General features: G+C 40.5%; 1 protein-coding gene across 1 annotated transcript in view; it reads right to left on the bottom strand.

Moving 5' to 3' along the window:
* Positions 1–26,630, bottom strand: part of LOC120297580 (caM kinase-like vesicle-associated protein) — a 107,333-nt gene extending 80,703 nt beyond the window's left edge. The window contains exon 1 of the mRNA XM_039320367.1: positions 26,408–26,630. Within this exon, the coding sequence (XP_039176301.1) occupies positions 26,408–26,587 (180 nt within the window). The 5' untranslated portion in view covers positions 26,588–26,630. The remainder of the gene's footprint in view (positions 1–26,407) is intronic.
* Positions 26,631–26,634: the final 4 nt, after the last annotated feature.

The following is a 26,634-nucleotide window of genomic DNA, read 5'->3' as shown; positions in this document are numbered from 1 at the left end:
CACAATGATACTTAAAGCATGGCCTTCTTCAGCATGATTTTTCTTTCTTACTTAGGTCTTTGAGGGAAAGCTCCCTATCACGGCACCATTGGCAGTACAACTAGTACACGTATAGGACAACACATTTGCAATGATAAACTGACTGGGAAATTCCCTTTCCCAATAAGCTTACTTATCCTTCCATTGGCATTTCATTACCTGGTTGAAAAATATTCTGTTTTATCATACTCTGGGTCCTGATTATTTGCTGCCTCTTCCTCCTCTATATAATCTCAAGTTATATTCCTTGTAATTTAAGTCCTTCTCGATTTATTTTAGTAATTTTACTGCTGATCTTGTATTATTAGTTTACGTTCTGCTGTTTGATTCTACTGTTACAGTTTTGTTATCTTTTGTTTAAGCTTTCTACCGTTGGTGGAGGAAAAGAAAAACGTATGCAGAAATTGAACCTTCCCGGAAAAAAATTCATAACCAGGCGAGAAGAAGTGAGTCCCCTGGTTTCAATGAAACAATCAAGAGTACTTTCCATACAGAAATACAGAGCTAACCCTTTTAATTTGAAGGAGGTTACTGGGCCAGAAGAGGAATGGAAGAGTTTGACAGCAGCCACCCAGCTCTGACAGAAAATTGGCTGTCATCTTCTGAACTTTAGTCTTTGCTACCCCCCCTCCGTTTACCCTCCCTTCAATCAGGCCTATCCTCCTCTGCATCCCTCTCAAACTAATTTTCAATTAATAGACTCTGAATGGAAAGCAGGGGGCTGCATTCCCCCAAAATAAAAATAATGGCGGGGCCAGGACAACCAAATTTTGAATTAATTTACACTGAATTAACACTTTAAAATATTTATAGGAAGTGTATAGGGCACCTTGAAATATCAACTCTGCCATCTTTCCGTTGGTTACCATGGTTGCTTATGAGGTGGCAGGAGGTTGGATGCAAGTGATAATCTAGACTTCTTTGTGTGGAGGATTGCTCCCATAACTGCTGAAAGGGGCTGTAGTATTCCCCCCCACTGAAGAAGCCTTTGTTTGGCATAACTATTGGTTGTTTATTTGTTTGTTTGATTTCTATAGCCACCCATCTCTGGACTTGTCTCCAACCTTCCCTTTTCAGAGAACACTGTAGACAAAATGATGGCCCTACAACTTCAGAACACCCTAGGCCAAGTGGATTATTTGGACACTGGGCAATCACGTTTCAGGTTTTTTGGACTTTCTTGATGTCTCAGTGGCTTTCCATTCCATTGGCCATAGTGTCCTTTTGGACTGCCTAAATGGATTGGAGTGAGGACATTGTTTTGTCATGGTTCTCCTTTCTAAGAGGATGATGGCTTCAGTCAGTGATAGGAGGGTAGGAGATATCTGATCATGGATGTCTACTCTGTGGAATGCCTCAGACCTTCCTGTTCCCTTCACATCTTTTTAATATCTACATAAAACTGCTGGGAGAAGTCACATGCTATAAAATGGCCTGATAGCAATATATGCTGATTATATTGTCAGCCTTTCAAAGCAGATTAGATTAGGAAACCCAAGTAATATAGCCAATATTGTTTTCACTGTAAAGTTTTAACAGCAGAATCTTGCCAGTCTAAATGCAACTCCCCCTCCCTCTCTCTCTATCATCATGCAAACTAGGATGTGGCTTGGTTGAGGTGTTTGTGTACATTACTGTTCTGCTCTGGACCATGTTTTTTGGTTTTTTTTTGTTTAATGTGACCACTGTTTTGGCAGCAGTTCTTCCTCCACTTCCTCAAGGTTATTCCCTCCGCCTTCTACAAGTATCTAGTTATACATCTTGAGCCTGGGTCAAACAGGTAATACAACAGAAATGCTGATTTAGCACCTGGAAGCTGTTGGAGTCTGGATGGGGAGAAATAGTCTCAGAACATATCCCTCTAAGACAGAATGACTTTGGGTTAGTGGACCAAACAATTCCACAGAATTACAAACTTTTAACAGAGTTGTATGCCTCCAATCACAGAGATGATTCACAATTTGGAGGTCCTCCTGTCTCACAACTTCTGTTTAATTAGAAGGTGGCAACTGTGCTCAGAAGGACTTCTGTACAATATTATGTGCCAACTGTGGCCATTCCTAGATCAGGAGGCCATGCTCATAATCACCCCCTGCTTGGATTATTGTAATCCATATTACATGGAGTTGCCCTTGGAAAATATTCAGAAATTGCATCTGGTACAAAACATGGCAGCCTGGATAGGATGAATCCACTATTTTGGGAGCTGCATGGTGTCAATTGCTTCTGGGTGAAATTCAAGGTATTGATTGTCTCAAAATTGACTGGCTCTTGTTAATGTTTACTTTGAAAAGGAGTTAAAGCATGTTATGGATTTGACTGTTTGTATAGTTAGGTAATGTTAGTTAGATTATGATTGTTTATTTGTAACCCTGTAATCAGCTCTGGGAAGTTGGGGAGGGGGGAGAGGGGGAGGGATTTGGGATATATATTGTATAAAATCTTTAAAACTTTTAATTTTTAAAAAAACTGACTGGCTCTAGAACTGGGCTATCCTTGCTCTAGAACTGGGCTATCCGAGGACTGTCTTCTCCCATATTCATCTGTCCATCTGATCAAGTTGAATAGGGCTCACTCCCTCCAGTCTTGCTCAGGAACAAATCATTTGATCAGGCCTTGGAAGAGACATTTTTAATTGCTGTTCTTATATTCTAGAATTCCTTCTCCATGGAGATTCAGCCTGTTCTTTCCCTTCTGGAATTCAGGATAACAGTTAAGACTCCGTTATTCCACCCTGTACAGGAGGAGGGCATGCTATGTTTGAAAAATTTAATTTGGAGGATGCATATTTTTCTATATTTTAAAATTTTGATACTATATTTGGTATATTTTATAGATGAGTTTATTCATTTTTTGAGGATTTATTTATTTCTCTGGGTGATATCTGTGAGTTGCTCAGACTAAAATGACAGCACTTAATATAACATAACATACAGGGTTCACTCTTGCAGAATATGGTTTGGTAGTTTATAGTTCTTCACCATAAAGCCCAACTCACCGATTGAAAGGATGGCGACATTTTAGTATTTCATGAGCCACGTTCTCCTTAGTGGAAAATTTCTCAGGCAGAAATTTATTCTCCTCTTTCTCTCCTGAGCCTTCAGAAATACAGCAGGCATTACAATTAATTTCCCCTGGGCCTAATAAATGCCTACCCCCAGGGCTCCATAGTTGCTGCCTCTTCCTTGCAGTACTGACATACATGGATCCTATATAAAACATTGCCTAAAGCTACAAAACCAACTCCTTACTAAAGATACAGCAGTCGATGTATCATGTATAGACTTTGGCAGTCCCCCTACCTCCTTCTTCCAGCCCACCCAGCACTGAGGGCTAATTATGGAGCCAGGTTCAAAATTGCTCCCAAGATGCTTAGACGTTTCCTTACATTTCCATCCAGCATGAAAGGTATAAGTCCGTTCTGGCTTCTGGGTAATGTCAGTTTTGAGGTTTGCAGAGAGAAGGTCTGCTAAAATGAACTTGGCAGGAGATTTATGACAACGGCATTCCAGTCTGGGAAAATCTAATTTCTCTACAGCAGGGGCTTCTTAACTATTCACTTATTGGGAACTGAAGTGGATTGAAACTCTAATATTCCTGATACAGTCTGGTGCTGTCCTAGCAAAAAGTAGACATCATGCTACTTAGAAAAAATTAGCCACCACAATCCTCTTCAAGGCAGACATCAGTTGCCTAGTACTGAACCATAATTGTAAGAACAGAAATACATCTCCAAGGCCAGACTTAGTGCCAAGCTGGAAAGTACAATTAAAAGTGGATTTGCAGATTGTGCAAGCTAATTCCCAAAGTCACTAAAAAATGCTTACATCCTATAAAATACCACACAGCATCTCACTACAAATGCATACCATCACCTTTGATTAATAATTTCACCGAACAGATACATGTCACAATACAGAGGTTAAGTGATCAGCTATGGCCTAACATGGGAAGGACTAGCAATGATTCAATTTTAATTATTTTTTTCCTAACTTTTCTTGACATATAGTGACATTAACATCTAACTTTTATTTAAATCCCTTAAGGCAGGACGTAAATTGCTTATATGTATGTGAGGTTCCATAAAGTGTAATATGAAAGGCTGACGCTCAGCTGCATGGCTGATGCTTTGCAAGTATAAAATCTTAGGTTCAAATCCTGGGAACTTCTGCTCTAGTTTTAAGAAAGCCGCTGACTAAAAACCTGGCAAGCTACTACCAATCAGTGTAGACAAGATTGAGTTAGATCACAGGTGTCAAACTCGTCATGTCACGTGATGTGTCGCGACGTATCATGACTTTTTTTGCATTGCCAGAGCTGGGGTGGGTGTGGCCTCCGTATGATGCAACCGGCCCATGAGCCGGCAGTTTGACACCCCTGAGTTAGATGGACCAGCTGTTTTCTATAAGACCATCCTACAAGCAGATAATCAAAAGTACAGGCTTGATAAGAATGGTAAAACAGATTTATATGGAGTGGAGAAAAACAACAGAAAAATTTAGAATTTTGCAAGATTAAAAAGAAAGAGGTGGTCTTCCATTTCCTAAATCTAAATTATATTATGATGGTCGCTGTCTAACGTGGATAACCAAATATATAATAACAAAACATCTATCATAAATGCAGCTGGTTTAGGCATATTCATAGATACATATGGTATCAGGAAATGAAAGAAAAAAATAATTTGAAAGGATACATTATAAGCCTGATAAAAATATGGCATTGAAAAAAAAAGGGAGTAAGTTACTTCCCCATCAAAAACCTTTTATTTTATAATATGGTAAATGAACTGGAGAAGATGGGTACCGTATATTGCAAATATGTTTAGAGTAGTCTTTCTATCAGTGGTTTTTGAAACCACAATTCCTCTGTATGCTTCTTTTTGATTTATCTTTCTACCTTACCTATCTATTTCGTGAATACTTCCATTTTTCATGATTATAAATATTGCTAAATTTATTGACATATAGTTGTGCATTTATACATGCTCTAAAATGCTTGTAGTAAGGAAAAGTGCCAATAAAGAGCAATGTTTTCCCAATCATCAAGGAGGAAACACTCAACACTAAGGAAAATCTGAGAGGTCAAGCAGAACATTGAAACAGAAGGGGCGTTGTCTTACCTGACGCCTTTTCTCAGCATAATGATGGATAATCCACAGATTGGGTTTCCTGAAGTCCCTTCTACCCAATAGACTAAGTCTGAGAGTTAGCCATGCCTCCTGCTGGGCCGTGCTGTCCCAGTTCCGACGAAGGCGAAGCAGCAGACTAAGTCCGACGCGTTGGTTCCCTGACCCCTGACCCAGGACCTGACAGTCACTAAAGGGCGGGAGTGGATTATCCATCATCATGCTGAGAAAAGACGTTCAGGTAAGACAACGCCCCTTCTCCAGCATGAGGATGGATAATCCATGGATTGGGACATATCAAAGCCTGCCCTGTCCCTATGGGGGGGAAACAATCAGGGCATGTGGTCCTCCAGATGACACCACTCTTTGTAACACCCTGCGGCCAAAGGAAGCGTCAGCAGAAGCCAATTTATCAAGTTTGTAATGTCGTATAAACGGGGAGGGCGACGCAGGTCGCTGCTCGACAAATCTCAATTGGCGCTTGAGTTGCCCAGGCCGCTAAAGTCGCAGCACTACGGGTAGAATGAGCAGTGATATGGTTAGGGATGGATAAGGACTGAGATTGGTATGCCTTGGCGATACAGGCTTTGATCCACCTTCCAATGGTGGACGATGAGACCTTCTGCCCCATGGAAGAAGGCTGGAAAGAAATGAAAAGTGCTTCCGATTTAAAGAAGACAGAAGTCCGCTTTATGTAAAGGCGTAATGCTCTGCGAACATCCAAGGTATGCCACTGGCATTCCAGATCGTGAGACGGCTGAGGACAAAATCTCGGCAGAGTGAGCTCCTGTGAACGATGGAATAAGGTGTTCACCTTAGGAATAAACGATGGATCCAGTCAAAGGGTCACACAATCCATATGATAGACACATAGATCTCCCTGATAGAGAGCGCTGCCAGCTCGGATATGCGTCTGGCTGAAGTCACTGTCACCAGAAAGGCTACTTTCATTGACAAAAGTCTCAATTCACAAGACTTAAGTGGCTCGAATGGTGACCTGGTAAGAGCTTGTAGTACACATGAAAGATCCCAAGAGGGATACCTATGGACTGTGGGTGGTCTTGTGTTGATCACCCCCTTAATGAAGGAACGAACCATTGGGTGATGAGCCAGAGAAGAAGAATCGTTGCATGAGAGCACCGTGGCTAGGGCCGCTACCTGCCTTTTGATGGTATACGGAGAGAGGCCTTTGTCGATCCCATCCATCAAATATTCTAAAATTCTAGGCACAGTAAATGATGACATATCAATTTGATTCCTGGAATACCAATTGAAGAAGTCCTTCCAGGTGGAGTCATAAATTCTATTGGTAGACTGATGCCTTGAAGCCTGGATCATGTTAATAACCCTCACTGGATAAGACTCTTGAGTCAGACGTTGCCGCTCATGTGCCAGGCGGTTAGCTGAAGCCATTGTGGGTCAGGGTGTTGAAGTGCTCCCTGACTGAGCGCTATGCGATCCGGAGGCATCCTCCATGGCGCAGAGATGGAAAGGCTCACAAGGTCGGCAAACCACGGACGTCTCGGCCAATGTGGAGCAACAAAAATGACCTCTGCCCTTTCCCGTAAGATCTTGCAAATAACCGCAGGCATTAGAGGAAGAGGGAGAAACGTGTACAGTAGGACCCGGGGCCATGGACTGCGTAGAGCGTCCACTCCTTACATCCCCGGAGATGGAAAACGGGAGAAGAATCTCGGGAGCTGCAAATTTGCCGATGATGCAAACAGATCCAGTGCTGGTTGCCCAAACCTGCCTGCTATCTCCACGAACAGTGTTGGATTCAGACGCCACTCGAAGTGGTCTACTGTTGCCCTTCTCAGTGCATCCGCCTGTTTGTTTGTCACCCCCGAAATATGGTCCGTCTTGATGGAGGAGAGGTTGTGCTCTGCCCAGGAGCATAGTAGCCTGGCCTCAGTCATGAGTGACTTGGACCGGGTGCCTCCCTGACGGTTCATGTGAGCTTTGGCCGCTATGTTGTCCGTGAGGACAAGAACGTGCTGACCCCCACCTTGTGTTTGAAGTGTAGCAATGCCAGGTGTATGGCTCTGAGCTCCAGCCAGTTTATATTGTGCTCCAGGTCCCGTCGAGACCAGCCACCCTGAGCCAACTGGGATTGGAGATGAGCTCCCCAGCCAAACAGGCTGGCGGTGGTGAGAATAATTTGTGACGGTTCCTTGAAGTTGGAACCCCTGGCTACAGTATGGGAGGTCCACCATCGGAGAGACTTCAACACTAGAAGCGTCACTCTCACTGACCTGTTGGAGGAAGTAAGCTTCCACCTTTGAAAGGAAAGGAGAAACCACTGCAGGACTCTTGAGTGCAACCTGGCCCAAGGCACTATGGAGATGCACGAGATCATCTTCCCTAAGAGTTGGGAGAGAGTAATTAGAGGAATGACACGGGTGTGTTGGACTAGATGTATCAGGGCCCGGATACTGATTTGGCGGTCTGGTGAAAAGTAGACCATGCACCATTCCGTATCTATTACTGCTCCTAAGTGAAGAAGACGCATAGAGGGAACTAACTGGCTCTTTAGGAAGTTCACAGAGAATCCGTGGTTCTGAAGTACCTCGATGGTGAGGGCCACGTCCAACCTCACTGTCTGAACTGACACGGACCCGTATTAGGACCAGTCTTAGGTGGGCGGCTAGGACCGACAGGATCTTTGTCAACACCCTTGGGGCAGATGACAGGCCAAATGGAAGAGCTCTGTATTGATAATGACAAGATTTGTAGCAGAATCTGAGAAATTTGCGATGCTCGAGAAGGATTGGAATATGTAGGTACGCCTCCATGAGGTCGATTGACATCAGGAAGTCGTTCCTCCTGATACTGGCCAAAATGGATTGCAGAGTCTGCATCTTGAATTTTTTGTAAATCAGGTAGGTGTTTATTCTTTTTAGATCAAGAATGGCCCTCCATCCTCCCAAGGCCTTCAGCACTACAAAGAGTATGGAATAAAAGCCTTTCCCTCTCTGATCGGCTGGGACTGGTTCCACGGCCCTTATCTCCAAAAGGTGATGTATAGCCTCTTTCATGAGGTTTCTTTTGAATGGGTTTGAAGGGTTGGGCATGGGATGAACCGATCCGGTGGTCTCGAGATAAACTCCAGAGCCAGATCATTTTCTATGGTGGACAGAACCCAAACATCGGTGGTGGTGTTTTCCCAGCTGTGGGTGAATAGAGAAAAGTCTGCCACCTCTGGGGGTCCCTCCCTGGAGTCACTTATTCCTCCTAAAGTGACGGCCCCCCTTGCCTCGAAAGGGCCGTTTTGACTGTACTTGTTGTCTGGGTTTGGGTCCAAAGCGGTCCGATTGATAATCAGTCCTGGGAGGGAAGGAATGAGTTGGTTGGGTCCATTCCGGTCCGGAAGTGTTACGAAAGGATTGCTTACGATAAAATGGGGAAGCTTTCCTGTCCACTCGCCTGGCCTGGTGGACTAACACCTTCTTATCATCCTTGTTCTCCACCAAGTAGGGGTCAAAGGCTTCCCCAAACAACTGACCACCGGAATAAGGAGTGGTAGCCAGACGCCATTTGGACTTTAAATCCGCTCGCCATTGTTTCAGCCAGAGCAACCATTGAGTGGAAACATTAGCGGCAATTGACCTGGCTGAAAATCTGGCAGCGTGGAGCGTAGCATCAGCCGTGTATTCAGTCATCGCCATCAACTTACCCAAGGTCTGGTGGGCACGTACCTGGTCCTGGGGAATCATGGCCTGAAGCTCCCGAAGCCAAATGATGGAAGATCTGGAAAAGAAGGAAGCTGACGTGGAAGCCTTCACTGCCCAACCAGATACCTGATGTGACCTATGGATAAAAAACTCTGATTTCTTTCCTCTGGCTTTAAGGCTTCCGCCATATCATCAGGAATGGTGGAAGGGGAAAAAATGGGAGTTAAGGATGTGTCTACAGCCGGAAGTTCTAGTAGGTTTGTTAAGGAAGGAGCCACATTAAAGAGCTTCTTATCAGTGGCCCCAGGAGCAGGGGAAGTGCTAAGACTAGCCCATTGTTTCTTTAGGGTATTGATAAAGAAAGGAGAACACAGTATGTGTTTTTGGGTCACGGTGGGTTCAGAGAACAATGGGTCTGGTGTTTGACTGGTGGAAGGGGTGGGTTGCGGTTCTTGCTCAGGCGCAATCTTAGATGCAGCGGTGGCCTTAGACAGAATAGATCTGAACAACATGGGATCAAACAACCCCACAAAGGGAGAGGGTTCCTGATGTGATTCCTCATCCTCTGACAATGGCGAATCCAGCGTTTCCTCAACATCCGAATATGACTTCCTGTCATGAGATGAGTGATCAGAGGCAATGGAGCAGGCATATTCCAAGGGTTCAGAGTGGAACTGAGCAGAGGACGAAGGTTTGGGCCTCTGTAATGAAGCAATACTCTCCAAAACCTGAGTAAGCATAGATTGAAGCTGCTCTGGCCCAATTGCTTGAGGAACCTCGGCCGGAGACCAGCGGCAGTTGGGGTGAACGTGGCTGAGGGTCCTAGTTGAGGATTGGGTGGGGGGGGCCACCCAATTAAGATTTGGATCTGGAACCATAGGGCTGATGGACCTCTGCAGGGACACAATATCAGGGGACAACGTTCTGTGGACCTGAGCCATTGTTGTTAATTGGGGCCCAAATAGGTAGCCCTCAGAGGTAATAGAGGAAGCTGGAGGAATCTCTCTCGGAATCACCTTTTGGTCCTTTGAAATCTGCCTCTCCAAAGCCAAATGTCTCCTGGCGGCTTCCTTTTCGGCCACTTTGGATGGAGCCTTGTTAGACAATGCCTTGGCTTTTGCTTTCAGCTTTCCTGCTGCCTCCAATTTGAAGGATTTGTGCCTCCTTTTACTTGGGGGGCTGGTAGGTGACAGTACAACCTGGGGCTGTTTATCTTCCACCATTATGTTGGAGATCCTTCAGCATAAGGCTGAGAATGGGTCTCAGTGAGGAAAAGAACTGAGGCCTGATGTGATAACTGATGTAAACTGGTAAAACCAGTGTGAGCTCCTGGGAATAGGAACTGAGGCCTGATTCGATGACTGATGAAAACTGGTAAAACCAGTGTGAGCTCCTGATAAGACCACTGTAGTCACAGTATATTGTGGGAGGCCAGCAATTGGTGGAGTAGCTATTACAGGATAAGGATTCCAAGAAGGAGTAGTGTGAAATTCCCAAGTGCCACAGTATATTGCCAGAGGCAATGTCAAGTGGATGTGCCAGGAGTAGTGTTGCAAAGGCCACAAGGCACCAAAACCACAAAAAATGGGCTACTCAAAATGGCGGCCGTCCACGTGCAGGACGATTTTAAGGCTGTCTGAAGGCACGTGAAATGCAATTCTCTGATAAGGTCTTATGATGAGCAAGTGATATAACTGAAATCCCCCCACTTACTCTCCCCCCATTTGCTGTAATTGGAACCTGGGGGAGGAATTGTTGATGATTTTATAGGATTAAACCGCCATTAGGTCATTCAAAATGGCAGTCACTGGCCAGGAGCCCGTTAATCTCCTGGTTGACGCCGCGCTGATTAGTAGGCAATTTAGGAACCGAAAGTGAAATTGCCCTGCAAATTGCTGAGAAATGCGATCAGGAGAAGTCGTTTACAAAATAGAGAGAATTCCCCTTGCTCAAAACAGCCTTAAGGTGGATCGCCAAAATGGCGGCCACTGGTTGTGCGGCGGGCCGGTGATTGTCGTGCCGAAGACTAGCTGATCAGCGGTTGCTTGGCGCCTCCGCAAAAGGTCCACTGATCAGATGGAGCGATCGGCGGAGCCGTGGCTCGGCTGGCTGTGTGAAAAGGAAAGCCTCGTGGGCTTAGATAGCCCAGAAGACAAAGGGGAAGCAAAGGAAATAGGACAAAACTATAAATTCTACAGAAGGAGGAAGGATAATACACAGAAATATAACCTGATACAATCTGAGAGGGAACCAACGCATCCTGCTGGGTATAAGACTAAGTCGGAACTGGGACAGCATGGCCCAGCGGGAGACATGGCTAACTCTCAGACTTAGTTTATTGGGTAGAAGGGACTTCAGGAAACCCAATCCGTGGATTATCCATCCTCATGCTGGAGAAGCTGTCTATGTATTGTTTCCTATGACAAAAGAGGTGGCATTGAAAAGTAACTTATTAACATTCACTGTAACTTGAGACGAGTACTAGTAATACCAATGAAATGCTGAGAAGTGTATGCAGCCTACAAGACAATGGCTGAGTTCACAATATAATAATTGTTCACAAAATAATAACCTTAAGGTACTTAGTTAGATTTTAGCTCACAGAAGGAAACGATTGTAGTGAGTTATGACTCATTTAACAGATTGTAGTTTAATTTACCATAGTTTAATTGAAAATATGTGGTCTTTGAACACATTGCATACAATTGGCAGAATAGAAGATGCCAAACTGTCTCATTTGATAGCAAATAATGTACTTAATAATTTTAGCTCTATCCTCTAATTCAGGCTTCTCCATCTTGCTATCTTCCTAATGACACGGATCATGCACATCATAATCTTTTCTGGCCATGATCATTGACTGAGAATTGATGAAACTGCAGTCTGATAAATGTGGAAGGAAGCAACCCAGGAAATACTGTTAACAGGATTAATAATCCAACCAGATCAGATTATAGACATTCTACAGTCTCTTTCCTTTTACCGCTACCTAAGCTGCATACCTCTTGCTATTTCTTTTATTAAGTGTACACAAAGCAAACATTAAACTATGAATGGCCACCATGCTACGTAAAGATATAGTGACAAAATTGTATTTCCAAGGTTGTACTAACGACCTTGACTCAATTCATTCTACAATGGAATGTATGGATGCAATTTAAATACAAATGGCATTGGCTTCATTGCTGCTACCAATCTAGATCCTCTACATGAGACAGAGTCCCCTCTCAATTGATAATCAAGAGCATCCTGTCATATTACATTACTGTCTGGTTTGGAAGCATTACTTCTTTGGACAGGAAGGCGGTGCAGAGAGTGGTGAGGAAGGCAGAAAATATTACTGATAGTTCCCACAGAGTATGGTTTTAAAAAAAAGTCAATATGGTGGCTGTAAAAGTATTTTTATGTGCATTGTATACATGACCCAATAAAAAAAACAGGTACAGCTTCAATCACCCCCTTGTGGCTACCATCTTAACTTTTTTTTCTTTAACCATATCCTGAATATACCTCTTCTAACAGTTACGAAAAATATGTCTTTCAAAAACTTAAATCCATTCTTACGTATCCAGCAGACTGAAATACAAGGGCGCAGGTTTTGCTTTCTTCTGTGTGATATCATTTCAGATATTTCAAGAATAGTATCCTATCCCCACTCAGTCATCTTTTCTCCAGGCAAAACATAGTCAGCTCCTTCAGTCTCTCTTCATATGGATGAATATCTAGTCTCCTGATCATTGTCACTGTCATTCTCTGAATCTGAATCCATCTTACAGTGAGATACCCAAAACAGGACAAAGTGGGGTGTGACCAAAGCAGAATAAAGTAGAACCATCACAATACTTTCCATCGTTTGAAATGTAAAGTATACTTCTCTTGGTACAAATCAACCGTGCATTTACCTTTTCTTCAACAAATCACATAACTGCTTATTTATTAAATTTATTTATTTATTCAATATATGGGCTTTCCAACTCTATTCCAATTCTAAAGTAGCATGCAGTACAAGATAAGACAAACATAATAATACAAATATTCTACAAAACAAACACCCAGAAAAAGCACACTAACACTATTAAAATAAACACCACCAATACATCCACCAACCACTAACTCGAGGCCTGGGGAAAGAACCAGATTTTAAGGGTTTTGTTTAAATTGGGTTAGGGTGAGAGGTATACAATCTCTGGGGGGAGATCATTCCAGATGGGGGGTGCTGTGAGTGACAGACAAGGCACATTACCTAGATTCCATCAAGTTACACTGTCTAATCAATGAGAGCCAAAACACATTGATTATATAGGATGTATGGAAGCTATGGAATATAGTTGGTCCCATAAATGATTAGACCTTATGCCCCGAAGGGTTTTATATGTGATAACTAGCATCCTAAATTGTTCCTGAAAACCTACTAGTAACCAATAAAGCTCATGAAACAATGTTCTTATAAGGTATGCTATAGCATGTTCTTAATTGCCTATGCCATTGTGTTCTGGATTAGCTGCAGCTTCTGAGTGGATTTAATCGACAGGCCCATATAGATCACATTGCAACAGTCCAAATATAAGATGAATAAAGTGACTGTCTTCCCAGTCTAGCTATGGGCACAATGGGTGCACTAATTATACAGTAATAAATGTTGAAAATGTCATGAAACCAAAGGAACCTTTTGCTATATGGAAAACATACCTTGTATAATAAAGAAATTCTTGGAATTTAAATATGAAATGAAACTACAACTTTTCTTACTAGGTATACTCTCAGAAAATCAACATCATAATTTAATGAGATGCATGTTTATAGCAACAAGAATAAATTTTGCTCAGCATGGACAAATGACACAGTTCCAACAATATCTGATTTGAAACAAAATTTGGGGGATATGCAGCAATGACAAAACTAATAGTATATACTGTATACATAATATAAGTGTATATTTAATTTAAGCCCAAAATTAAGCCAAAAATCATACATTCAAGACATTACACAGCAGGGCAAATATAATATAGCTTCTAATGGGGCCTAAATGCCTATAGTTATTGCAAATTAGCAGAACTATAAAAAGGAGGAAATCAAAACTCTAATAGTTTTTTTTATTTCCTTTTTTCTTCGCTCCCTCCCTCACTCTACCCCTCCCTCACATAACACACATCTAGTAACAAAACAATTGAGACTATTTATCTATTTAACACATTTATATGGCCACGCAATTCATATATGACAACTCCGAATGATTTACAACAATACTGAATATTATGTAATTAATATTTAGTTTAGTAGTATTAATATTTAATATTAAGCAATTTGTTTAAGATTAAAATCTTTATCACATAACGCATAACTCTGATGTGAGTCACAGCAGTTCTTTTTGCAATATAATATTCAATTTTGAATAAAAAAGTCAAATTATTTTATGTTTGTGACATTGATATCTGAAATTGTGGGTGATATGTAGAATATTTTTTTTCCTTTTCTCTATTTTCAGTTCTTTAAGCTATAAGCTATAATAATGGAATGTCAATAACCTTTAATTATATAAACATCATGAAATAATGCAATGTATCAAGATTTATAACAACACAGTAAAAAGGGGAAAAATAGACAAAATTGTGCAAGGGCCTTCTTAGCCATAGCTGTCACCTGAAGCAGGAGCTATGATTCCAAGAAGACCCCCAATTGCTCATTGGCGTAAAGTGGAAGTACAACCCATTCAATTTTCAGTGCTCGAAGTGTGTGTGTGTGTGGGGGGGGGGGAATTGCTCTCTGTTTATATACAGCAGCTTGCCTTGCCAGTGTTGATGGGGTTGTTTTGTTTTCTCCTTGGTAGTTCCTTGATTAGGCTGTTGTTTACTATTTGAGTGTTTGAGTTGGTAGTTCCTTGATTAGGGTATTATTTACTGCTTGATTGTTCTCCTGGTGTTCACCCTGCTTATCTGGGTGTTGATTGCTGGTGAGGAGGTGTTCTGTTTTGGTTTCCTTTTTAGCATTTTGTTGCTACTTTTTATTTTATCATTTTATTTGTTTGGATTCCTTCCTGTAGCCAGTCACTGCTTTTCTCTTAGCCTTCTTACAGGGTACATCTCTGGCCTTTATAAATTTTCTATCATGTTTTTTTCCTTCCTATTAAATGCTCAGAACATGTTTCATTTCTAAAAATGGTTTCTCAGTTCCCACAGTACAGAATATCATCCAATTCTTATCTTTCTAACTGTTACTCTCAGCTATTGGTGTTAATCCTCTATTTTGGTTGTCTTCCTGAACTGAAACTGCTTTTACTATCAGCTTCTGTTGTATAGTCTCCCTGTACAATGAATAAATCCATCTTTTCTCAACTGCTAAAGTGCTCTAATCCTTTGCCTATTTCTTCAAGGAAATGTACAAGCCAGCATTTACCACATATGTCAGCTTATTTAGTATATAGTTGATCCTCAATTTACAATAGTCATTGAGCCTGGAATTAAGGTCTTAAGTCATGCTGGCCAATGTAAATCACAGTCACATGACTGAGGGATGCTGCAAACGGCTGCAAAAATGCAGGCCAACTGCTGAGCGCCCAAAATGGGAGCATGTGGATGTGGCCACTGGAACTGGGTTGCAAGTAACTGTTTTTGGATCTGTCTTAATTTAAAATGGTCGCTAAGCAACCGGTCACAAATCACAGTTGTTGACTTTTACTCATTCAACTTCATTTTTGCTTATTGGGGCACAACGAGTAGAAAGACTTTTAATGCTTCCTGCTCTCTTGGTCGGCTGTCAGATTAACCAAATACCAGCTCTCAACTTACAGGAAAACTACTTTAGGGGCTTCTCCACTCCTCTTGTCTCACTTAGTGAGGTAGTTCCCTGGAGCGTGCTGCTCCAAATGTCCTTGTTCATTCAACAAGAAGCAATCACACAGTCAGCACCTCTAAGGACATCGCTTCTTGCGATCAGTGTTAGGAGATGACATTTTCACCATTCAAAGCTCACGTTTCCACCATTCTCCTGTGCAAGTACTAGGGGACTGAATGAAAGCTGTGCAACAACAGGCGCTCCTGTTTCGATCGGTGGGAGAACAGCACCATTTATATTTTGTCCTCTTAGCTGTAAAATTTTACTCTGGATCTGACCCAGCTTTTTCTTTCAATGGAACTTAAATGGAACAGCTAGAAGAAGAGTAAAGGGATACTGCTGCTTTCGGTGGCTACTAGGGAAAAGCAGTACAAGTGTAGTAAGTAGGCAGATGCTCCAGTAGGAATGCCCCTCCTGAACGGAAGCAATCAGCCAGCTGTTCAGTGCTTCCAAGAAGCCTGGATCCCAGATGTCCATCCAGTAGATATGCTGGCTCTGAACCCAATCCATCAGAGCACCAAGAATTGCCATATGCTGTAAAGCCATGGCTGCTCCTTAACACTAGGAACTGGGATTCTCATCATCCCAGCCACAACCATAGGCCAAGTAGGAAAGTATTAAAAAGGGTTCGTAGAGAAAATTAGTGTCCCCATTTCAGCAAACATAGCAAGCACAGAACCTCTGTGACATCTTAAGATATGGACAATTCTCTATCCCAATATAACTACCAAGCATTTCTGAGAAACAAGAAGCTGCAAATTCCGGCTAACAGTAAAAGTTTCCCTTGTGTATTCTCTAAATCTTATACCTGCATTGCTATGTTTCCTCTGACCCACATAATACCATGCAAGGATTAGAAATGAGATCTGAAAAAGGAAACTAGATCAAAGGTGTCAAGATGCAGTTGGTATGTGCCAGATTTGAGGGATGAAGGATGGGAAAGGAAGTGTAATTATAAATGAAGCAGGAGACACAATGATAACACTGTACAGTTTCAATTAATCTTGAAAACCTTGTTCCCAAAAGAATTGGGGGCAGATGGGATTTCAGAACTCAATTACAAATAATCTTCTTTTCCTGCAATTTACTTTCCACTCTTTCCTGAAATTATAATGGCAATTGAACCTTTTTTTCTTTCATCCTCATTCTTTCTTGCTTGACTGCAGTCATGGTTTCTATTACTTTTACTTACTGCAATTAGTTACATTTGAGCAACAAGTCAAAATCAAACAAAATACATGATCACTTAGTGTTTCGCATGATCTTTAACAAACCCAGCATTTGTTTATTATGATAAGAACAGAGCAGCCCTGATGGTTGTTCAAGAGTGGTATGAATACATGATACAACAGTCCATTTGTTAATGGGGGGCAGTCAATGACAGAACTGCATCAACATTCCAGCCCACACAGAAAAGCTCCCCTTTTCAGCATAATTTAAAATTATTTGTCAGTCTCTATTGATGGCGTTAAAGGACCATGATTATTACCTCGATAACGAATTCAATCAAGAACAGCACAAAGATGAGTTTTCTCTGAAGAACTCAAAAGTCACATTATTTCTCTAGAAATTTCCTAAACTCCGCCATCATCAGAAATAGTATTACCTCTGAGGCATTATGAGAAATAGCAGGAAAAGAAAACCTATGTGTAAAGATACTATTTTTCATCCCTCTATAGGAAGACCCTAATTTCATCCCATCTTTGGTCAAATTCATAGATTATTCCGGTGGCAGTAACCTAATTTTCAAGGACATTGCCCCTTTAAACTCAGGACAGCACAGCATCATAATGGCTTCACTGTCACCATAATGATGGAAACAGAGGGTCACAGAAGCACAAGGGAGATAATTCTTGACTGCATAACTTTGGAAAAGAAAATGCTGGCAACTAAAATGGCGCCCGCAGTTGCCCTGGGCTGCTGGGGCAAGCTCCGACGATCCGGATTCAAGTTTTGAATCCGGTCTGGAGCTTGTTATTTTCCTCCAAATTGGGGAGGAAAAACCCCCTGGGAGGCTGGGGAGAAAGGCTCAGCAAGTAGTCTCTGCTGATGCCTTCTTCCCCCCTCCCCCCCACCCAGAGCCCTGGGAAAAGGATGGGAATTTGTAGGGAAATTCCCCCCCCCACACCCCACCTCTTATTAAATGTGAGATCAGGGATGATCTCAGAGCCTGTGGGGAATTTGCAAGCAAGGGTGAAATTCTTTAAAAGGGGATAGCCAATAATTTAAGAAGAATCCACCAATGGGTTGCTTTGTCTAACCTGAAAAGCTGAGAGCCACGCCAAAACGAGTCTTCAAGAGCTGAGACCAAGTTAAGAATGGGTCCTCTGTAAGAGGGGACGTGTCAAGTTTTGGCTACTTGGTCTCAAGAGAAGGCAGACAGAGAAAACCCATTGGTGGATTCTCCATCTCCAGTACTGGAGAAAATGCTCTTCGCCTACCTACTAGACATCAACTTCAGTACTACGGTATAGGAAGGTCTGTGGTTATCATAACAATAAAGCCACCGAGAAAGGAAATCAAAAACCTATTCAGAAAAAAGAATAACAGACAAGGGGACCATTTTGTGGAAGAAACTTCTTTTTAAAAGCAGAATAAAAATGAATCAGAATATTTAAAATGGAAAAAAAAGAAAACACAGAAGAAAAAAAACCAAAGAGCAAAGACAAAGGTGCAGCCGTCAAAGAAAAGAAAAGGACCTGTAAAGAAGTGACTTCCAATTTTCTCTAGCAGCAGTTATAAGTACAAATATAAAACAATCCCTTTATGGTTATAGAGTTGACTTGTGGTGTGACGAGTGATAAGCAAATTTAAATTTAAACAAATAAATACAGCATTTACATTTTCTCCATAATTTATGATTTTTTAATCTAATCCTCAAAACCATACATTATGCCTTCTTTTGTTTCCCACAAAAAATCAATAAGCGATTTCCAACCATTAAATTTACACAATGTCCTTTCTCTAATTAAAGCAGTCAAGTTGGACATTTCACGAGGTTCTGTCATCTGCACTGTCCATTCCTCCATTGTGGGGACAGTCAAATCTTTCCACCTTTGTGCACATAACAGTGTCGATATTTTGTGGAAGAAACATCTGACTAAATTGTAGGGGAGGTTAATTCAAATGACATTCTTCCTTTTCAGCTCTGACCTTCTATTTCCAGAATGCCTTTCTTAGCAAATACGTCTGATGCCTGCTTTATTATTGTTTTCAGATGTAGAAAAGGATATGTTTATTCTCTAAGGCTTTTAAAATAGTTAGAAACGCGTTAAACTAAGTGCTATGGTTTACAAATCACTACGGCTGAATTTATATATTCCCACAAAGACAAAAATCAGAAAAACTACTTCCAGATGTACTGTTTGAGAAATTACATAACACAATTTTATGTTCACAGTAGGATATTATATAGTACTCAACAGAAACATTCATAGCATTGGGTACATACTACTAATGGAAAAAACCCACCAATCCGCGTACTCCTACCCTTCTATAAATGGCAGAAATGATATTTGCTTAAATATATAGAATGATAAATAGAAAATTGTGCAGCTGTGAGTAGTGTGTATTGGCTAATGCAAATAACGTCACTTATTTTACAGGAAACTGCTGCTGAATCTGTACTTCATCAGTAGCCGGTTTGGAATTCAGCTCCAATTGAATGGAAAACTCAGCTCATACAAAGGAGTATCAGTATCCTAGAGATACCAGTACATTAAAAAAAATATTGTTGCTTGTAAGATGCAGGATACAGAAAAATAACTGCTAGTCAAAGAACATTCCAAGATCCCTAGCATAGTCTTAAATTCTACCACCCCTGTTATTCTGTACTCGGTAGCTTTGGGTCATGCAAATCAAGAAACAAGCACAGATGGTTTCCAGCTCCCTGAATCAAAAGAGAAAAGCATACATATTTAGCTGTTCATTCAAGAGACAAAACATGGATTTTTCAACCTCACTCTCAGCTAGACATCAAAATCTTTAATGCATTGGAGGTTTTCATTTTCCTGCATCCTGTCAAGTAGAGATGTGCTCTTTGCAAATGTTGACATAGCTTCTCAGTACAGAAACTAGGGAGAAAATTCCACTAAAATGCCTGAATAGGTAACAATCTGTATTCATTGGCTCTCAAGCACCTACTCTAAGTAAGCCATCATGCTTTCCTGTAAAGTTTCCTTTTATCAGAGTTCAGATAACAATCAATACCAGAGAGAGAGAGAGAGAGAGAGAGAGAGAGAGAGAGAGAGAGAGAGAGAGGGAGAGAGAGAGAGAGAGAGAGAGAGAGAGAGAGAGAGAGAGAGAGAGAGAGAGAGATTAGAGAAACAGGAACAAAGACAATTATTTGAATTAACTGAAACTGGGAGAAGATGCTGAAGTTATAGCAATGGGAAAAAACATATATGGATAAGAAAGAACTAAGCCAGGGGTCCCCAACCCAGGTCTCTGGACCAGTACCAGGCCGCGGCATGCCAGCAACTGGGCCACACAAACAAGATGCAGGCAGCGCACAAAACCACACACCCTCCGATCCGCGGAAAAACCTCTCTCCACAGAACCAGTCCTTGGTGCCCAAAAGGTTGGGGACCTCTGAACTAAGCAACATCCAACTCCTCCAATAATACATTTTCCTGTCTAGTAGCAAAAGCCACAATTCTCTCTAAACACAATGGATATTATGATATCCTTTTAGCTTTTGTCTCACTTAACCAGACAGTGAAATGACTCTGAATTGAACATTTCAATAAAGGTAATGGTAAATATGAACTGCTTGCTCTCTTGCCCTGCTGCTTAAAATCTCCTTGAGGCACCAAAGCTACATCAACAATCAGGATCAACAATCACACATATAGCAATTAAAAAAACAAAACTAAACCCTAGTTATAATGGCATATATGGAGTCACAGCACCACCATGAGGCCAGATGTAACGGCTATTCCAAGATCAGTGGATGTAGCTGAAAAGCCAAGAGTTCCAGTTGGTCTTCAAGTCATGAAATTTAACAAAGAGACTCAACATTATAAAGAATCCTGGAAACTCTTACCTAGCACTGACAAGCAGGAAAATCTTCTGTTTATTGCAGGGCAATAAATCCAGGATGGATGTTTTGTTTTCCCCTTGGTAGGTTTTTGATTTGCTGGATACCATGATTGGCATTTGATTGTTTAATCAAGGTGATTCAAAGTTAGGCTGTTGCTTAATCAATCGGCCTAATCAAGGAACTATAAAGGAAAAAAACAGTATGCCACCAACTACGACAGGGCAAGCTACTCGATTTAAAACCATTCATTTAGTGACCATTCAAAATTACAATGGCACTGAAAAAAGTGACTTATGGCCATTTTTCACCACTGCAGCATCCCCACGGTCACACAATCAAAATTCAGACGTTTGGCAATTGGCTCATATCTATGAAGGTTGCAGTGTCCCCTTCTGATCCCCTTTTGTGACTTTCTGACAAAGTCAACGGGGAAGCCAGATTCACTTAACAACCGTATTACTAACTTAACAACTGCAGTGTTTCACTTAACAAAGGTGGCAAGACAGATAGCAAAATGGGGCAAAACTCACCAACAGTCTTATTTAGCCACAGAAATTTTGGGCTCAACTGTGGTCGTAAGTCAAGGACTATCTGTATATAAACAGAGAGGAAACGCCACTTCTTTCTGGCACTGATCATGTTACCTAGTTTGGTAATGAAACATCTACAGGAAAACAGCCAAGTTCAGAGAGCACCAAGGACTCCACAGTTCAATCCTGAACCATAGATATTCTCCTATAACAATGAATATTTATTATCCTAAAAGTCTACAAAACTGGAAACAAATACTGGCTCAAGAACACTCATCTCTGAAATGGCCAAGGACTATGAAAGAATATGACTGTAGTAACAAGTTATATAAGAGTGTTAGCCATTGGAAAGCAGACTTAATCTCCCAATGACATCTGAAGGTTATTTTAATAGCACTCATTTAAATATACAGTATCCACTTAGCCCTTTAAAAAGTTCCTAGTTCTTTTACTCTTGGAGCTATAACCTCGAGATTCAAAGGATACTGAAATCTGTGTTCAATATTAAACAAGAAAAATACAAAAGGAATGAAATGTTTCAGTCAGACCATAAGATGGCATGGATCTGCTACAAATGGGGTGATTCCTACCACAGGAACCAAAGAAAAATGTGTTGGATTCCAAATAAAATCATAGGTCATAAGGGAACTATAAAGAGAAATTATGGTACTGATTCAAGAATGATATAAACCACAATATTCTAAGTTCAGGAACTATGAATATGACACAATGAGACTTGAACTAGAGAGAAACATAAATCAATAACCTAACACAAATTCCTAGCTAAAATCTGTTATTTATTTCTACAGAAATAAAAACTTCCAGAAGCAAAGATCCTTTGCTTCTCTTCCCTTTTTGAAAGGAGAAAACGCTACTCTTTTCTAGTCCAGTAACTCTTACCTTTATTTTTAAATGATGGTTTTTTTTTTCTATCTCTAGCATAAGGCTGAATTAAGTAAAATTAGTATTGGCAGCCTTGTACAAGAAACCGTACCGTTCTGAGAGGACGCAGACTGATAGTCCTTCATAAAAGGATGGCGTACACAACCACTTTTAACAATAAATTATTATGGCATTAGAAAACAGTGCTTTAAAACTCAAATATAAAATGCAAAATATCAACTAAAAGAACAATATCAAACCACAAGACACTTGATGAATAAAAACAGCTATTCCCATCACTACAAATATCCAGGAATATATTTTATCCCTAAAATAAAGTAGCCCCACCAAAAAGTACAGCTTTCCCCATCACAATAATTTTCCATTACTCTCTTTTAGTAAGTCACTCCCAGTAATGTTATAGTCTTATGGGAAGATATTGCTTCCACTAGGAAAAATCTAATCTCTGTTGATCAGAAAGCATAAGCGGATACACATAATATATTAACAGTGATTATATTAAATTCATTAATTGTTGTTAGTAAACCTACACAGAACTTTAAAGCTTTAAATCCGCAAACAAAACACATCAAGTCAATGTGCTAAGGGCAAAACCGAATTTTTAATTTTTCTGTGAATCTTTTTGAAAACAGCTTTCTTTAACCCCAGGGCCTTCCAAATGCATGGAGAAAGACTACAGGACTCTTTCTGGCCCTGCCTGCAGGGCAGAAAACAAACCACCTATCCTTTTCTTCCACTAAAAGAAAGAAAAAACTCTTGTTGAGGTTAAAGCCTAAAAATTATTTCCCACAGGGGAACAAAATTGAAAGGGATGATTCTACCACAGGAGTCTTCAAACTTGGCCCTTTTATGACTTGTGGACTTCAACTCCCAGAATTCCTCAGCTAGTATGCCTGGCTGAGGAATTCCGGGAGTTGAAGTCCACAAATCATAAAAGGGCCAAGTTTGAAGACCCCTGTTCTACCACAACAACTTGGTGACCAGTGTCAGAACTCCATGCCTGAGTAGACAGTAAAGCTTCCACATTCCTTGTTTCTGTTTTCTGCAAGGAAAAAAAGTCCTGGTGCTTCTCTGTAGAGAGGCTCAGTTGTTAGCTATAAAGAACAACCAAAATCAGCACAGACATTCGATGTTACAGAAGAGTAAAAGAAACCCCATACTGGCTGAGCTCATGCATCGCATTAAACCACTGTGGCTTTTTTTCAACAAATGGTGATAAAAGCAAATTACATCTTAACATAATGGGTTAATCTAATCACTAACTAACCATTATTTAAATCACTTCAGATTTGCAGATGATGTTGTTTTCTTCTCACAAGACCCAGAAGAGCTACAAAGGGACATATAAGAGCTGCACAAAGCCAGGAGAACTGTTTGGCTTAAAAATAAACCCAAAAAAGAGCCAGATTATGTTTAATAAATTCACCAAAGAAAGAAAAAAAATTATATCTGGAGAAGAACTAGATGTAGTAGTATTACATCCAGTAGTAGTACTAGATATAGTACTACACCACATATACCCTGGCCAAAGGATCTCAGTGGAAGGTGATAGGATAAAGGAAATTGAACAGCATGTTATATGTAGTTGGCAGGCATTCGGCAAGCTAAGCATAATTTTCAAGAATAATCTCCCCCTGTGCCTGAAAAGTTTTTGATCAGTGTGTAACATATGCAGGTGAAACATGGACACTAACAATCGATATAAAAACTACGAGTGGCATAAATAGCCATGGAGTAAAAGAATCAAAATGGAAATGGGCTGGTCACCTAGCAAGAAGAACTGATGGCAGGTGGACCAAGGCAGTCATAGAATGGATCCCACTTGATAAAAAGTGTCCACAAAAGAGACCAAAAACAAGATGGATCAGCAACATCGGTGGGCCCAATTGGCAAAAGAAAGCTCAAGACCATATGGGTTGGAAACATGAGGGAGAGGTCTTCATCCTACAGTGGATAGACAATGGCTAAAATAATGATGATGTATCATCTACTTAATTCTAATAAGTCTGAATATTTTTTTTTCTCTCTCCCACAAAAGGGGTTGGAGAAGATTACCTTAATAATTACTTAAGAGTGGAGTGGGTGTTCTGATTTGGAATATATGCATTGATCCAGCAAGAAGAGAAAAATCTAGCAATAATAGTAGTTGGCTTTATAACAACCGCCCAAAAGTTGGATTGCTCACAATTCCTTGCTTCATATTTTATTGTGTGAATTCCTTTTGGAATTTTTCATTTCAAAACATACAATTGAATAATTGTAATCAGATAAAAGGTATCCATACAGATATAAAATACAATTCTTAATTTCTTTAAAACAGCCGATTTTAATAAATTTTACAAACTTGGTAAAATCACCCTTTTAATAAAAAGTTATACTTTTTGAAGTTCTGGCTCGATTTGGGGGAAAAGAAAATATATATATAAAGATCAGTTTACATTTTATTCATGTAAAAACATCTGCTATTCAATTTTGATTGATTTTAAAACATTTATATAGCTGCCCATCTTCCAACCAACTCTGGGCTGCTCCCAATATGTGCCGCATTCAACTAAGTTTTATTTCTGAGTAGAGAATCGTATAGACAGGTTCACACTGGCTTGTTTTATGACAGAATTTTTGAATAAAGTATAATTATCTATGCTCATACAACATGTTACTTTAAACAAACTATTAGAATTAGCGTAAAATGAAAAGCCAATCACTAAATTACATATTAAGATTATGAAAAGGAAATGTGTTAATCAGCTGATTAATGAATAGATGTTTATACAGTGCTCACAAACCTCATGTCTACCTTTATCAGATAATTTAGTATGTTATGCAAGGTGTACAGTTAAACAAACCATTATTTATTATACATACTGAATTTTCGTTTGTACTTGATTTTAATTCTCTCTTGCCTTATTATATCAATTGCAACCAGCTACAGCATTTATGAGACCCAGTTTAATGTAGCGATTAAACCATGGCATAAGGCTAATCAGCAAGTGGATATTAGATATTGCAGTGCTATCTTAGGCTTCAATTTAAACAATACACTAGAGTGAAAAATCAGACTCATTTGTCTTCATTCATTATTCTTTTATGTTGTGACAGCAATCTGATTAATATTTGTAAAAATCAAGAGCCTTCTATCTCCCACTGATGTTGAGGTTGTATACTGCACTGAGTAAGGTTTGGAGATGATTTTCAAGATTCAAGATTCTTTCCAATGATAATTCTATGACATAATGGCTCTCTAAAATAGAAAGAAAAAAGAAAGAACTATTTCAAAACTATAGCCTAAACTCAATGACTCTCTCTAGTGAACATTATCAGTAATTCAGGACTCTGAAAAGCTGAAATTGGACATACTAACATTTTCACTAAACAAAGTGAAGAAAACTTATACAACACTAGTTTTCCCATCTCTCCATACAACACAAATCCTGAGTGAAAGAAGCATAAATGATCCACTCTTGGGCAGAATCCTTCAAACACTCTTATTACCCTATACTTATTCCAGAACAGCTAATCCTCAACTTACAATTACAGTTGAGCCCAAAATTTAAGTTGCTAAGTGAGAAATTTGTTAAGTGAGTTTTGCCCCATTTTACCACTTTTCTTGCCACATTTGTTAAGTGAGTGACTGCAGTTCTTAAATTAGTAATATGGTTGTTAAGTGAATCTGGTTTCCCCATTCATTTTGCTTGTCATAAGGTCTCAAAAGGGGTTCACTTGACCCCGGGATACTGCAACCATCATAAATGTAAGTCAGTTGTCAAGCATCCAAATGTAAATCATATAACTATGGGGATGCTGCAATGGTCATAAGGGTGAAAAATGGTCATAAGTCACTTTTTTTAGTGCCATTGTAACTTTGAACAGACACTAAATGAACTGTTGTAAGTCGAGGGCTATCTGTAGTTGCATTCTTGGGGCATAGGGTTAGCATTAAAGATATTATTTTGCAGCTACAAACTGGGACCATCAAATATTCATAATTCCAAGACAGACAACTACATTTCAGAAATCTCCACTCGTGCTGGCAAGATCGTTGTCCAAATTTTCCGTTACTACAAGTCTCTGGCTGTGAATCCTATAAATTGTAGTCGGATCTATCCAGAGGGCACCATATCACAGAAAGCTGTTCTTAGAGAAAATGAAGCACCTTTCCAAATAAACTGCACTTCCTTTTCAACAGAAATGGAACAAAACTCCTACACAGCTTGCCCCTATGATCCCCTGCCCCCCTTAGCTGTCTCCTGATAGTTCTCACCTTGGTGAAAATGCTCTTCTCTTTCGTCTCCACTGGGTGCCATTCAACCACGTCCAGAGGGCGAGAGGCCGGCGGGATCCGGGTAGAAACCGTGGGATTCGTTGTTTGGCCGGAGGAGACCGCACGAATCGGTAACCCCAGCAACCTCTGCGAGCCAGCCAACCTCCGCAACGCCGCCATGGTCAACAACAATCTAACCGGAAGTGGAACCAGTATCTCCGGAAGTT

The sequence above is a fragment of the Crotalus tigris genome, unplaced genomic scaffold (genome assembly GCF_016545835.1).
Source record: "Crotalus tigris isolate CLP2741 ecotype Arizona unplaced genomic scaffold, ASM1654583v1 scf7180000023637.1517150, whole genome shotgun sequence".
NCBI lineage: Eukaryota > Metazoa > Chordata > Lepidosauria > Squamata > Viperidae > Crotalus > Crotalus tigris.
Note: the sequence above shows the minus strand (reverse complement) of the source record. Positions and strands in the feature narration are given on the sequence as shown.